At 52.6% G+C, this 16,177-nt stretch overlaps 1 protein-coding gene across 1 annotated transcript; it reads right to left on the bottom strand.

Moving 5' to 3' along the window:
* Nucleotides 1-1,167: 1,167 nt before the first annotated feature.
* On the bottom strand, nt 1,168-14,381 carry LOC148812575 (uncharacterized). The gene is made up of 3 exons (XM_088908600.1): nt 13,973-14,381; nt 10,063-11,044; nt 1,168-3,982 (listed from the first exon to the last, which is right to left on the bottom strand). The coding sequence occupies exons 1-3, from the start codon at nt 14,358-14,360 to the stop codon at nt 3,091-3,093; spliced, it is 2,262 nt and encodes a 753-aa protein (XP_088764726.1). The 5' UTR covers nt 14,361-14,381; the 3' UTR covers nt 1,168-3,090.
* Between the last annotated feature and the right edge of the window lie 1,796 nt (nt 14,382-16,177).

The following is a 16,177-nucleotide window of genomic DNA, read 5'->3' as shown; positions in this document are numbered from 1 at the left end:
GAACACTGCACTGAGAGAGAGAGGGGTTCGTACACACACACTGACTGGACACTCCAGTACATGAACACTGCACTGAGAGAGAGAGGGGTTCATACAGACACACTGACTGGACACTCCAGTACATGAACACTGCACTGAGAGAGAGGGGGGTTCATACAGACACACTGACTGGACACTCCAGTACATGAACACTGCACTGAGAGAGAGAGGGGTTCATACAGACACACTGACTGGACACTCCAGTACATTAACACTGCACTGAGAGAGAGTGGTTCATACAGACACACTGACTGGACACTCCAGTACATGAACACTGCACTGAGAGAGAGAGGGGTTCATACAGACACACTGACTGGACACTCCAGTACATGAACACTGCACTGAGAGAGAGAGGTTCATACAGACACACTGACTGGACACTCCAGTACATGAACACTGCACTGAGAGAGAGAGGGGTTCATACAGACACACTGACTGGACACTCCAGTACATGAACACTGCACTGAGAGAGAGAGGGGTTCATACACACACACTGACTGGACACTCCAGTACATTAACACTGCACTGAGAGAGAGAGGGGTTCATACAGACACACTGACTGGACACTCCAGTATATTAACACTGCACTGAGAGAGAGAGGGGTTCATACAGACACACTGACTGGACACTCCAGTACATTAACACTGCACTGAGAGAGAGAGGGGTTCATACAGACACACTGACTGGACACTCCAGTACATTAACACTGCACTGAGAGAGAGAGGGGTTCATACACACACACTGACTGGACACTCCAGTACATTAACACTGCACTGAGAGAGAGAGAGAGGTTCATACAGACTGTGAATCTGACTGAGTTGTCAGTGTAATTTAGATATAAGCTTGTGATCTCCGTACATGTACTGTATGTATGTATTGTATTTGTGAACATCTTTATCTACACTGCAGCAAAGCACAGCTGAAAAGCTCTCTGAATTTCTTTTACTACCTACCTCTCTCTCTAATCCAGAGAAATTAAAAAGGTGGCGCAGTGTCTAGAACTGCTACTGCACGCCCCTGGGGTCCCGGGTTCAATTCCTGTCAGTGCTACAGCACAGTGTGAACCTTCAGTCACTGTGTCAGAATGGGAGGGTTTGAAAAAAAACATGAGCTCTGCAGACTTTAGGAGGGGAAAAAGTTTATTCTGGAACAACATATCCACTGTGTTTAGGCAGCAGGATTCCTCAGAAAGTGTGACACTATGTCTGCCTGTCGCCTCTCAGCTGTGGATCAGATAGTCTAGTAGGGTCGCAGGAACTTCAAATCAACCAAGAACATATGACTGAACCTCAGACCCTGTTATAAGCACTTTCGAATTCAAGACCCTGGCAGTGTACATACCTTTAAAGTGCTTTTCTGGACTCTCCACTCAGAGCTCTTTACAGGTCATGGGGATCCCACTACCGCCACCAGTGTGCGGCTCTTTACAGGTCATGGGGATCCCACTGCCGCCACCAATGTGCAGCTCCACATGGGTGATGCTCCAGTCCTCTCCCCACACACCAGCTCTCAGTGGGGAGGAGAGCAGAGTGATGGAGCCAGTTCAGAGAGGGGGGTTATTAGGAGGCCATGATGGGTAAAGACCAGAGGGAAATTTGGCCAGGACACCGGGGTAACACCCCTACTCTTCTCGAGAGGCACCCTGGGATTGTTAATGACCACAGAGAGTCAGGACCTCGGTTTGACGTCTCATCCGCAGGACGGCGCCTGTTTACAGTCCAGTGTCCCCGTCACTATACTGGGGCATCAGAACCCACACAGACCGCAGGGTGAGAGCGCCCCCTGCTGGCCCCACTCACACCTCTCCCAGCAGCAGCCTCAGTCTTTCCCCAGGAGTCTCCCCTCCAGGTACTGGCCAGGCTCCCACCTGCTGGGCTCCAGTGGGGGGGCTGCCAGTTGTGAGCGCCGATATAGAGGTAATCAACTCACTGAGCCCCCCACGTGATCGTTTCATCTGCAAAACCCATCGGGATACAGTGAGAATTAACACGACGCCTAACAATCCGAATTCAAGAGAGCGCTGAGGACGACCTGCGTGGTTCGGGGCACCACCATGCTGTCCTGAGAGAAGGCATTTCTTCCTGGAATAAGTGATCAAATGAAAAGCAGGAACCACTAATTCACCAAAAAAATGCAGTCTCAAAAAACATTCAGCCAGTGCGTTTTTAAGGCGCTTGACTGAACTCTTCCCACACAGACGCTGAATCTTCATTCTTCTGCATGGGTCGGTGTGCTTTTAAGGTGTTAGAGCAGTTGAAAACTCTTCCCTCACTGCCTGCAAATGAACAGTCTCTCTGTCATGTGAACGATCGGATTCATCTCCTCAGTTCATAAAGCTCTTCCTCACGCTGGACTCTCTCTCCTGTGTGAGTGATCTGATGCCTTTTCAATCTCCTCAGTTCATAAAGCTCTTCCTCACGCTGGACTCTCTCTCCTGTGTGAGTGATCTGATGCCTTTTCAATCTCCTCAGTTCATAAAGCTCTTCCTCACGCTGGTCTCTCTCTCCTGTGTGAGCGATCTGATGCCTTTGTAATCTCCTCAGTTCATAAGGCTCTTCCTCACGCTGGTCTCTCTCTCCTGTGTGAGCGATCTGATGCCTTTTCAATCTCCTCAGTTCATAAAGCTCTTCCTCACGCTGGTCTCTCTCTCTCCTGTGTGAGCGATCTGATGCCTTTTCAATCTTCTCAGTTCATAAAGCTGTTCCTCACGCTGGTCTCTCTCTCCTGTGTGAGCGATCTGATGCCTTTTCAATCTTCTCAGTTCATAAAGCTCTTCCTCACGCTGGTCTCTCTCTCCTGTGTGAGCGATCTGATGCCTTTTCAATCTCCTCAGTTCATAAAGCTCTTCCCACACTGGTCTCTCTCTCCTGTGTGAGCAATCTGATGCCTTTTCAATCTCCTCAGTTCATAAAGCTCTTCCTCACGCTGGTCTCTCTCCCCAGTGTGAACGATCTGATGCCTTTTCAATCTCCCCAGCTCCAGAACGCTCCTCCCCTTGACGTAAAACAGAAAAGGCAGCGATAGAGCCGGGGGGCGTTGGGCAGCCCCCCGTCAAGACGCTTGACCGCCCACCAGCGGCTCCGTCTCCCGCCGGCACCGGTGCCTCTTCAGGCTGCTGGGGCACTTGAAGCCCCTGCCGCAGCGCGGGCAGGCGCAGGCGCGGCCGCCGGCGTGGGTGAGCAGGTGGGCGCGCAGGTTCTTGGGCTGGGCGAAGGCCTTGCCGCACTGCGGGCAGGCGCAGGGCCGCGCGCCCGTGTGCACCAGCTGGTGGGTGCGCAGGTTGCTGGCGCTGCGGAAGCTCTTGTCGCAGCGCGGGCAGGGGAAGGGCCGCTCGCCCGTGTGGACGCGCTGGTGGGTGCGCAGGTCGAAGGCGTGCAGGAAGCCCTTGCCGCACTGCGGGCAGGCGAAGGGCCGCGCGCCGGCGTGGATGCGCTGGTGGGTGCGCAGGCTGCTGGAGCTCTTGAAGCTCTTGCCGCACTGGGCGCAGGGGTAGGGCTTCTCGCCCGTGTGGGTGCGCTGGTGGGTGCGCAGGCTGCCCGGCTGCCGGAAGCTCTTGCCGCACTGGGCGCAGGGGTAGGGCCGCTCGCCCGTGTGGATGTAGCGGTGGGTCTTCAGGTCGCTGGACTGGCTGAAGCTTTTGCCGCACTGGGCGCAGGGGTAGGGCCGCTCGCCCGTGTGAACCAGCTGGTGCTTCTTCAGGTAGTAGGACTGGCCGAAGCGCTTCCCGCACTGCGGGCAGGTGTAGGGCTTCTCGCCCGTGTGGGTGAGCTGATGCCCCTGCAGCTTCCTCAGCTCCAGGAAGCTCTTCCCGCACTGGGCGCAGGGGAAGGGCTTCTCGCCCGTGTGGGTGAGCTGATGCCCCTTCAGCTTCCTCAGCTCCGGGAAGCTCTTCCCGCACTGGGCGCAGGAGTAGGGGCGCTCCCCAGGCTGAGCGATCCGCCGCCTCCCCTGCCCCCCGCTCTGCGGGTCGGAGGGCGGCCGGTCCGGAAGACTGATGCCCCCATCGCTCAATTCCTCTTCCTTGAGGCCCTGCAGGGACGTCATCATAGTCTTCCCGTCCGGATCATGAACCGGGGGCTCGGGCTCGGTCTTCATCGTGGGCACAGAGTCCAGATCCTGTCTCTGTCTGCTCTCTGTGTGCTGCTCCCTGAGTGTCTCTTTCCCTTGTGCGGCGGTGAGCTCTGTCTCCTGCCTCAGACTGGAGCCCCACTCCTCCTCCTCACTGTGCTGCTGGTCAAGAGGAGCCCTGTCCCCAGCGTCAGGGAGGGCACTGACCTCTGACCCTGAAAAACACAGGACAAGAGGACAGGGCATGGGTCCAGAGTCGAGTTCGGAACGAAATAATAGCCCCTTCCCCAGAAGAAAAAACAACAACTTTAAGACCCAGGAATACAGACAAATAACACTCGCGACTAGACATTTTCCATCGCACGCTGCGTGTTAAGCACTGTACGTCTCCGCTGACAGCACCGACGATCAATGATCAATGTCCAGCGAAGCGTCTTTATAAGAAGGCCAGAACGTGAGAACTGCCCTCAAAGAATTTGGGACCCCCGCCAAAGCGGGGACCTACAGACACAAGAGGTCCTCCCTGTAACTGGTACGGGGTAGGACGCGCGTCCCTGTGTCAGGAAACATCCCTGTTGAAGACTGCAGTTGATCTGTATTGATGGAACAGCTACAGTTTAGACAGTTTAGATTCTCACTGTTGAAACACACAGGAGACGTCTTTGCTGTCTATCGATCTCAGGATCTCACCCGGCAGAGAGGATGTGGGCGAGATCCGAGTGTTTGAGGAGAAGTAAGAGACTTCATTCCCAAGACTGAGGCAGGAGCTGTACTGAGGACTCCTCCGTGGAGAGAGTGATCGCTTTTCTCAGCTGGCTGATGATTCAGGACACACACAGACACACACCCCCTGGACAGGACACCAGTCCAACACAGGACACACTCACACCCCCTGGACAGGACACCAGTCCATCACAGGACACACACACACTCACACATACCCTGGACAGGACGCCAGTCCATCACAGGACACACACACACTCACACTCCCTGGACAGGACGCCAGTCCATCACAGGACACACACACACTCACACTCCCTGGACAGGACGCCAGTCCATCACAGGACACACACACACACACCCTGGACAGGACACCAGTCCATCACAGGACACACACACACACTCACACACCCTGGACAAAACACGTCTGCGTGTAAAACTATCAAATACACAGAGATCGCTTAACGAAACACCTGATCCAGTGTGTTCTCGAATGTCATTATTAAACGAGCAACAGTGCATTTCAGCGTCTGGACATTTCTCCGGATCGGACGCGAAACGAGAGCGTTTTCAACGCTGCTCACAAGTCCCCCCACTGACCTGAGAGCTGCGGTTCCGTGTCCATCTCTTCCTTGATCCCTGCAGGGGCTTCACAGGGCAGCGTGTGTCCAACCCGATCCGTCTGTCCCCGATCTCCCCCGGCTCCCGGCTCCTTCTCCCACAGCTGCAGTCTCCCCCTCAGGCTCTCGTTCTCCTTCTTCAGCCGCGCCATCTCCCCCCCGACACTCTCCTCCACACACTGCGCGATTTTCGACACGGCCCGCCTCACCAGGAGCTGGGAGACGCCGTGCAGCTCGTCTTCAAGCCCGTCCTCGGAGTCGGACCTCCCGCTGCGGAACAGCCCCGACACTTCGTGCACGATCGACGGGAGCAGCGCCTCCAGGAAGGCGTGGAGCTCGGTCTGCAGGCTGGAGAGGTAACTCGCCATCTTCCCCTCCGGAGACGATCCGAAACCGAACCAGCCGCGCCTCCGAAGACGAACAGAAACCAAAGGCGGAAGTCAGCGGCTCAAACAGGAAGTAAACACACCTCCCACGACCCCGTCGGAAGGACTTCCGGGTCACCCTGCGCTCCCTTGGTGACTGTTGCTATGTAGTTGACGTCATTATTGTACGCGCCCGTGATTCAATACATAAAGTGAAAGTTTAAAACAGATGTTAAGGCGTATTTACAGACTATATCGAAATGAACGTCTTTATTTCACTTGTTTGATCGGTTTTTTTTCCATAAAGTGTCATTGTATTGAAGTATATTGTTTTTTTCCCCTTTTTTCCCCATAAAGTGGCGTTTAATGCCGTGAAAGTCCAGACAGTGCGCATAAAATTTAACTAGAAATTATATCAATTCTTTACAAATATACAAAGTACGCAATTCTTACATGAGGTTTGATAAATGATGGAAATGCGCGGCGATTTCTGCGTTATAATTAAATTGGGTAACACGTGTTTAACACAACATGAAATCCCAATTATCATTGTTTTAATAAAGCGTCGTCAAATATCTTGCACTGGAGAACGATTCCATAAAAATATAACCTAAGAAAAGATTAAAAAAAAACCAACTCAGACAGAAGAACAGAGATAAAAGATACAATACTGGTGATCTGAAGCGGTTTATGTTTCAAATTTTCTCGCAATTCGTTCTTCGTTGGTTATGTCTCTCCTGTAAAAATAATATCGGTCACATGGTCTAAACTAAAATAATAAAAACACTCTTTTTTCCGCTCTTTCCGTTTTCCGTTGATCCGCTTGTATGAAAAATGTAAAGAATATTCGTGTGTATTATATTCAAAGGTATTTCATGTTTAAACCTGGACGTGTCTGTCTAACGTGAATCATCCCCAGTTCAAATTCCACATCTCCCACACTGACACCCTGAAACTATCCAGCATCTCTTTTGGTTATGTCCCAGGGTAAAACATTTCTGGACTAAGTTGCAGACTTATATTAAAAAAAGAGACCAATACTTGATATTTGTTTTGAGGGAACAAGATGTTATGTGAAGTTTTCAGCCCCATCGAAAACAATATTAAAATTTCGTTTGTAATAAATTGAATTATTCTAATGGCACGTTATTATATACAAAAAATGAAGTGGTCTGAGCATTTTAAATATGAAAGGGGTGCGGACATAATTTTTATTTAATTTGTTTAACCTTTTTTCCTAACTTGAATTTCTATGGTAATATGTACCCCTGCCGATATTTTTGTCTTGAATTGTTATATGTACTCGTTTGTATTGTCATTTTTGTTCTTTTGTTAAGTATAAATAAAAAATGAATAATAAAAAAAAAACAACACTGACAAAATGGCATCTTTGGGACCGGATTTCCGGATGTCCAAGATGTCTCGGCTCATTAGTCCAGATCGTCTCCTCGTGTATCACACAGGTTTCAAGTTTCCTCCCCCATCAAAAAGACATGCTGGTGGGTTAGTTGGCCCTGGTTCATGTGTGTGTGTGTGTGTCCTGTGATGGACTGGTGTCCTGTCCAGGGTGTGTGAGTGTGTCTGTATGTGTCCTGTGTTGGACTGATGTCCTGTCCAGGGTGTGAGTGTGTGTGTGTGTGTGTGTGTGTGTGTGTCCTGTGATGGACTGGTGTCCTGTCCAGGGTGTGTGAGTGTGTGTGTGTGTCCTTTGATGGACTGGTGTCCTGTCCAGGGTGTGTGAGTGTGTCTGTATGTGTCCTGTGATGGACTGGTGTCCTGTCCAGGGTGTGTGTGTGTGTCTGTATGTGTCATGTGATGGACTGGTGTCCTGTCCAGGGTGTGTGTGTGTTTGTGTGTGTCCTGTGATGGACTGGTGTCCTGTCCAGGGTGTGTGAGTGTGTCTGTATGTGTCCTGTGATGGACTGGTGTCCTGTCCAGGGTGTGTGTGTGTCTGTATGTGTCCTGTGATGGACTGGTGTCCTGTCCAGGGTGTGTGTGTGTGTCTGTATGTGTCCTGTGATGGACTGGTGTCCTGTCCAGGGTGTGTGTGTGTGTCTGTATGTGTCCTGTGTTGGACTGATGTCCTGTCCAGGGTGTGAGTGTGTGTGTGTGTGTCCTGTGATGGACTGGTGTCCTGTCCAGGGTGTGTGTGTGTGTGTGTGTCCTGTGATGGACTGGTGTCCCATCCAGGGTGACCCCTGCCTTGCCCCTGTTGCTTGCTGGGATAGGCTCCGACTCCCCAGCAACCCCGTATTAAATGAAGCAGTTAGAAAATGGATGCATGATCTATAAAGAGAACTCACAGCGATTACTTGGTGGCTAAGGAAGATCATGTTGAATGAAGTCTCCTTGAACCGTAGTTTCGCAGCCCGTCACTAATTTTGTATGTACGCAGGCCTGAAGAGAATAAGACCCATCACACCCACACTTCGAAACGAACACAAGAGCTAAACAGTTTGTATTTGATTTGTTTCAGGGCAGTCGTGACATCTCCCAGCTCACTCCCCCCTAAACTCCTGGTGTCTTCAAGCTTCGAGGATACAAGTGTAGTGTTATCGCAAGAGACAACTGTAAAAGTCCTAAGCTAAGATCTATCAAATGAAAACACACTGACAGTGGCGATCACAATAAAGTTGTACATTGATAAGACCTTATTTTAAGCCTGCTTATTCAAGCACGAGATCAAATTCTCGACACACAGGCTCTTAAAAAAATCTGATTTCACAGAATCGTACACAATGACACTCTGGGGCACCTTAGGGTGGAGTCTGCATGGTGCCTCTGTACCCATGTGAGTCTTCCCCTTGCCTCCCCCTGATTTTACCTGATACCTCCAGCACGTACCTGTCTTCTCCACTGTGTCGACTGGTACCACGTCCAAGGTATAAATATGTTTCCCACTTTATGTTACCTGGATATTTTACTGTCACTTTATCTAACTGCAAAGTCAGAAGTAATACATTTACAGTATAAAAAATGTGTTACGGTTGTGTTACAGCTCCGGGTCAGAGCATTGATACTGTGTCGGAACTCCAGTTCAGAGCACAGATCCTGTGTTGGAGCTCCAGGTCAGCACCCTGATCCTGTGTCGGAGCTCCAGGTCAGCACCCTGATCCTGTGTCGGAGCTCCAGGTCAGAGCACTGGTCTTCTGTATGAGCTCCAGGTCCAGAGCACTGGTCCTCTGTATGAGCTCCAGGTCAGAACACTGGTCCTCCGAATGAGCTCCAGGTCAGAACACTGGTCCTCCGTATGAGCTCCAGGTCAGAACACTGGTCCTCCGTATGAGCTCCAGGTCAGAGCACTGGTCCTCTGAATGAGCTCCAGGTCAGAGCACTGGTCCTCTGAATGAGCTCCAGGTCAGAGCACTGGTCCTCCGTATGAGCTCCAGGTCAGAGCACTGGTCCTCCGAATGAGCTCCAGGCCAGAGCACTGGTCCTCTGAATGAGCTCCAGGCCAGAGCACTGGTCCTCTGAATGAGCTCCAGGCCAGAGCACTGGTCCTCTGAATGAGCTCCAGGTCAGAGCACTGGTCCTCCGTATGAGCTCCAGGTCAGAGCACTGGTCCTCCGTATGAGCTCCAGGTCAGAGCACTGGTCCTCTGAATGAGCTCCAGGTCAGCACCCTGATCCTGTGTCGGAGCTCCAGGTCAGAGCACTGGTCCTCCGTATGAGCTCCAGGTCAGAGCACTGGTCCTCCGTATGAGCTCCAGGTCAGAGCACTGGTCCTCCGTATGAGCTCCAGGTCAGAGCACTGGTCCTCCGTATGAGCTCCAGGTCAGAGCACTGGTCCTCTGTATGAGCTCCAGGTCAGAGCACTGGTTCTCTGAATGAGCTCCAGGTCAGAGCACTGGTCCTCTGAATGAGCTCCAGGTCAGAGCACTGGTCCTCTGAATGAGCTCCAGGTCAGAACACTGGTCCTCCGTATGAGCTCCAGGTCAGAGCACTGGTCCTCCGTATGAGCTCCAGGTCAGAGCACTGGTCCTCTGAATGAGCTCCAGGTCAGAGCACTGGTTCTCTGAATGAGCACCAGGTCAGAGCACTGGTCCTCTGAATGAGCTCCAGGTCAGAGCACTGGTCCTCTGAATGAGCTCCAGGTCAGAACACTGGTCCTCCGTATGAGCTCCAGGTCAGAGCACTGGTCCTCCGTATGAGCTCCAGGTCAGAGCACTGGTCCTCTGAATGAGCTCCAGGTCAGCACCCTGATCCAGTGTCGGAGCTCCAGGTCAGAGCGCCGGTCCCGCCGCCACGCACTGGTGGCTCTTCAAGCTGCTCGACCAGCTGAAGCTCCGCCCGCAGCGCTGGCAGCCGAACAGCTTCTCCCCAGAGTGCAGCAGCTGGTGGGTGTTGAGGTTGCTCAGCTGGTTGAAGCTGCGGCCGCACTGCGCGCAGCGGAAGGGCCGCTCGCCCGTGTGGATGAGCAGGTGCTTCTTCAGGTTGCCCGAGCGGTTGAAGGAGCGGCCGCACTGCCCGCAGCGGAAGGGCCGCTCGCCCGTGTGGGTGCGCTGGTGGCTCCTCAGGGTGCTGGACTGGCTGAAGCCCCGGCCGCAGTGGCCGCAGGTGAAGGGCCGCTCGCCCGTGTGGGTCAGCTGGTGGCTCTTGAGGTTGTTGGCGTGGCTGAAGGCCCGGCCGCACTGCCCGCAGCGGAAGGGCCGCTCGCCGGTGTGCACCAGCCGGTGGGCCCGCAGGTGGTCCGAGCGGCCGAAGCTCTTGCCGCACTCGCCGCAGGCCAGCCGGCGCTCGCCCGTGTGGACCAGGCGGTGCCGCTTCAGGCTGCTCTGGCGGCTGAAGGCCCAGCCGCACTGGGCGCAGCTGAAGAGCTTGTCCGCGGGGGGCGGGGGCGGGGGCGGCGGCGACAGGGACAGGCGCTCCACCTTCACCGAGCACGGCCTCGGCGCGAGGCAGCCCTGCCCCGCGGGCTCTGACGAGCGGGGCCCCGCGGCGAGGGGAAAACCGTCCACTTCCTCTTCCTCTTCCTTGTGCGCCGGCCCGGCCGCGGGCTCCTCCGGTGCGACCCGGCACCCCGAGATCTGCTGCCCCCGTGCGGCGCTCGCCGCCTCCGCCGCCCCCGGCTCTGTCCTCTCGGTGAGCCGCCGCCCCCCGAGGGCCCCCTCACTGCCTTCTGCGGCGCTGAGCTCCGCGTACCGTCTCAGGCGGTAGTCCCACTCCTCCTCGCTGGGCTGCTGCTCCAGGGGAGCCCTGTCCCCAGCCGCAGGGAGAGCACTGGGCTCTGAGCCTGCAAACAAGAGGACAAGACTGATCACTCCTTACACTCATATAGCTCTCTTCTGGACTCTTCACTCAGAGCTCTTTACAGGTCGTGGGGATCCCACTACCGCTACCAGTGTGCCCTTACCAATCATGGCCTCCTAATAACCCCCCTCTCTGAACTGGCTCCATCACTCTGCTCTCCTCCCCACTGAGAGCTGGTGTGTGGGGAGAGGACTGGAGCATCACCCATGTGGGGCTGCACATTGGTGGCGGTAGTGGGATCCCCAGGACCTGTAAAGAGCTGCACACTGGTGGCGGCAGTGGGATCCCCATGACCTGTAAAGAGCCGCACACTGGTGGCGGCAGTGGGATCCCCAGGACCTGTAAAGAGCCGCACACTGGTGGCGGTAGTGGGATCCCCAGGACCTGTAAAGAGCTGCACACTGGTGGCGGCAGTGGGATCCCCATGACCTGTAAAGAGCTGCACACTGGTGGCGGTAGTGGGATCCCCAGGACCTGTAAAGAGCTCTGAGTGGAGTGTCCAGAAAAGAGCTACAGAAGTGTGAGGAGCTGTTATTATAAACTCATCTCCATTACTACTCACACTGCTACCTCTTTCTTCATCTCTTCTCACACTGCTGGTCTAACTTGTAGTTTTGTTTTTAAGCCCAGTCCAGTGAGGTGAGCTGAAGACAGACCAGTACAGAGCACTAAAGACATGCTGACATCCACCTGATCCCTTTACAGCAACACAGACACACAAGGACACTCCAGACGAACAACTTGTCTTCACGCAGGCTGTCGGTATCAGATGTCTCTCCACTGACATCCTCAACCTGCAGCACAGTGTTAGGGAAGGTGAGAACCGGCCTCCAGGCCTGCAAAAACGCAGGACAGGGGCTTCGACGAGACCTTTCACGCGGGCCGAGAGTCTGGGCTTCAGACACGCACCCCAGCAACGTCATCACAGACGAGCCCCATGAAAGGTCCAGCCTGGGGGAGAGCAGAACTCCCGAGGAGACTGGGAGAGAACCACCGACACACGGAGGATGTCCGAGATATTTGCCAATCGGTCCAGGACAACGGGTTGTCGTTTGAATCACCCTCGATATCCCGACGAGAAGGACGTGCTCCTTGAAAACAGCTCCCGATATTCACTGTATCCTGCACCTCAAACCCCAGGGACTGTACAGCACTCAAACAGACCAGTACAGAGCACCAGAGACACCCCGATATTCACTGTATCCTGCACCTCAAACCCCAGGGACTGTACAGCACTCAGACAGACCAGTACAGAGCACCAGAGACACCCCGATATTCACTGTATCCTGCACCTCAAACCCCAGGGACTGTACAGCACTCAGACAGACCAGTACAGAGCACCAGAGACACCCCGATATTCACTGTATCCTGCACCTCAAACCCCAGGGACTGTACAGCACTCAGACAGACCAGTACAGAGCACCAGAGACACCCCGATATTCACTGTATCCTGCACCTCAAACCCCAGGGACTGTACAGCACTCAGACAGACCAGTACAGAGCACCAGAGACACCCCGATATTCACTGTATCCTGCACCTCAAACCCCAGGGACTGTACAGCACTCAGACAGACCAGTACAGAGCACCAGAGACACCCCGATATTCACTGTATCCTGCACCTCAAACCCCAGGGACTGTACAGCACTCAGACAGACCAGTACAGAGCACCAGAGACACCCCGATATTCACTGTATCCTGCACCTCAAACCCCAGGGACTGTACAGCACTCAGACAGACCAGTACAGAGCACCAGAGACACCCCGATATTCACTGTATCCTGCACCTCAAACCCCAGGGACTGTACAGCACTCAGACAGACCAGTACAGAGCACCAGAGACACCCCGATATTCACTGTATCCTGCACCTCAAACCCCAGGGACTGTACAGCACTCAGACAGACCAGTACAGAGCACCAGAGACACCCCGATATTCACTGTATCCTGCACCTCAAACCCCAGGGACTGTACAGCACTCAGACAGACCAGTACAGAGCACCAGAGACACCCCGATATTCACTGTATCCTGCACCTCAAACCCCAGGGACTGTACAGCACTCAGACAGACCAGTACAGAGCACCAGAGACACCCCGATATTCACTGTATCCTGCACCTTAAACCCCAGGGACTGTACAGCACTCAGACAGACCAGTACAGAGCACCAGAGACACCCCGATATTCACTGTATCCTGCACCTCAAACCCCAGGGACTGTACAGCACTCAGACAGACCAGTACAGAGCGCCAGAGACACCCCGATATTCACTGTATCCTGCACCTCAAACCCCAGGGACTGTACAGCACTCAGACAGAACAGTACAGAGCGCCAGAGACACCCCGATATTCACTGTATCCTGCACCTCAAACCCCAGGGACTGTACAGCACTCAGACAGACCAGTACAGAGCACTAGAGACACCCCGATATTCACTGTATTCTGCACCTCAAACCCCAGGGACTGTACAGCACTCAGACAGACCAGTACAGAGCACCAGAGACACCCCGATATTCACTGTATCCTGCACCTCAAACCCCAGGGACTGTACAGCACTCAGACAGACCAGTACAGAGCACCAGAGACACCCCGATATTCACTGTATCGATAAAAAAACACATCCCAGCGTTTTCTATAGCGAGGGCTTGTTCCTCATCCATTCCACTCCAGTTATTGAACAAGACGCCCCGATCAATACCACCGAGTCACGCCAAACGAGGCGTCCTCCGTCCTGTCGCTGTATCACAGATGTCTTCAGCACCAGGACCGGATAATAATAGTCCAGTTTCCAGTCAGATCATCCCGCTGCTCCATCCCCACTCTGCATCTCTCCACTAGATTCTCCCCAGTGGGGGGGTTACAGACACTGGTTTTAAACTCTCACACACACCCCGGCTCCACACAAGTCCCCCCACTGACCTGAGAGCTGCAGTTCCGTGTCCATCTCTTCCTTGATCCCTGCAGGGGCTTCACAGGGCAGCGTGTGTCCAACCCGATCCGTCTGCCCCCGATCTCCCCCGGCTCCCGGCTCCTTCTCCCACAGCTGCAATCTCCCCCTCAGGCTCTCGTTCTCCTTCTTCAGCCGCGCCATCTCCCCCCCGACACTCTCCTCCACACACTGCGCGATTTTCGACACGGCCCGCCTCACCAGGAGCTGGGAGACGCCGTGCAGCTCGTCTTCAAGCCCGTCCTCGGAGTCGGACCTCCCGCTGCGGAACAGCCCCGACACTTCGTGCACGATCGACGGGAGCAGCGCCTCCAGGAAGGAGCGGAGCTCGGTCTGCAGGCTGGACAGCCAGCCCGTCATCTTACTCGAGCTGTGACAGAAGCGCTCTCCGCCTGCTCTAACCGGAAGTCCACGCTGACCTCCGCACGCAGCGCCTTCCGGGTCACAGCGCGCTTCCTTAGCGACTGTTGCTACGAACCGCGGCTGAGGGTCTCCAGTATTATTATTTGTTTGGATTTTCAATCTTTTTTTTATTTATGCGTAACAAAAGAACAAAAATGACAATACAAACGAGAGTACATATAACAATTCAAGACAAAAAGATCGTCAGAGGGTACATATTACTCCATACATTCAAGTTAGGAAAAAAGATTAAACAAATTCAATAACAATAATGTCCGCACCGCTTTCATATTTTTGCACTTCGAAAGAGTCTGCAAATACTTCCATTTTAAAATGCTCAAACACAGGGTACTTCCCCGGCCACTTCATTATATATATATAATAACGTGCCATTAGAATAATTCAATTTATTACAAACGGAATTTTAATATTGTTTTCGATGGGGCTGAAACTTAACATAACATCTTGTTCCCTCAAAACAAATATCGATATTGGTCTCTGTTTTGAGGGTCTCCGGTATTATCAGACACATCGGCATAACTTTAAAAAAAACCGACAACAACAGATGTTGTGTTCATTTTTCTAGTCCCATTGAAAATAACACGAACATTTCCTTTGACTTAATCATTATACTTGCACGTTATTAATACATAAAATACATGTAAAGGCGTATTTAGAGACTATTTCTAAAAGTAAGAACATAAAAGCTGCGTTGCCTTATCTTTATTTACACTGTTTACAATCTTTTTTTTTTGTAAAGTATATTTATATTAAACTATGTACCCCTGACGATGTTATCGGTGTTATAATCTTGTGTGTCGTTATTTGTATATTTGCTGCGGCATTAAAAGAAACATAAAAAAATGAAAATGTGTTGTGATCAGATGTTGTAAATGCATCCACGCCACAGCTCGACGGTGACATTAATAAACAGAAACTGAAAATAAAATGGCCGTTGTCGTCACATGTGTTTGAGAATAACACAGAAAACAGACCCCTTACGCGACAGTTAGGGGACTATTCCTCTCATATCGAAGAAAGAAGAAATTATTAGGCGCACAAAATGAAAATATGCGAATGGATTGCAAATCGGACACCGCCTATGTATCACATAACAAGTCCGACAGTAGCGCAAAAAATGAATGCGTTGTACTATCAATCCGTGACAGACCTTAAATAGAAACAACGAAAAGCAACTCTCTTAAATCCCGAAACGCCACTTTGTCCGTCTCTTTGGTGGTGGTGATGTCCGTCTGCTTTTGTTGCATTGATCCATTGATCCAATTTTTACAATTGTGAATTCCTCTGGCTGAGAAAGGGTCTCTTTCAATAGCCTGTCGCCGTCTGGTGTGAATTTCTGGTGTTTAAATAAAAACTGATTTGAAAAACAAAAGAGTAACAGCTTTGTTTCTTTTCCTATTTTGTAACGACCGCGGGGTTCGGTCCAGAATGGAGCCGGCATGGGACTCGGGGAATGGGGTTGAACAAGACATTTCTGAACTGGAACCGGGGAAAAAGACACACACACACACCCTGGACAGGACACCAGCCCCCCACAGGTCACACAGACACACAGCCTGGACAGGACACACACAGACACACACCCTGGACAGGACACCAGCCTCCCACAGGACACACACACACACACACCCTGGACAGGACACAGACACACACACACACACCCTGGACAGGACACCAGCCCCCCACAGGTCACACACACACACACACACCCTGGACAGGACACCAGCCCCCCACAGGACACACACACTCACACA

This window comes from Atractosteus spatula (assembly GCF_055471065.1).
Source record: "Atractosteus spatula isolate fAtrSpa1 chromosome 10 unlocalized genomic scaffold, fAtrSpa1.hap1 SUPER_10_unloc_2, whole genome shotgun sequence".
NCBI classification, from domain to species: Eukaryota; Metazoa; Chordata; class Actinopteri; order Semionotiformes; family Lepisosteidae; genus Atractosteus; species Atractosteus spatula.
The sequence above is the reverse complement of the archived record's forward strand: the minus strand, read 5'-3'. Positions and strand labels throughout refer to the sequence as shown.

Coding starts and splice junctions, on each gene's coding strand:
- LOC148812575 (XM_088908600.1), bottom strand. CDS start 14,360: ATGACGGGCTGGCTGTCCAGCCTGCAGACCGAGCTCCGCTCCTTCCTG. Junction 11,045..13,972: donor CACGGAACTGCAGCTCTCAG/GTCAGTGGGGGG, acceptor TCTTGTTTGCAG/GCTCAGAGCCCAGTGCTCTC. Junction 3,983..10,062: donor AGCAGCTTGAAGAGCCACCA/GTGCGTGGCGGC, acceptor GGGGCAGGGGAG/GCGGCGGATCGCTCAGCCTG.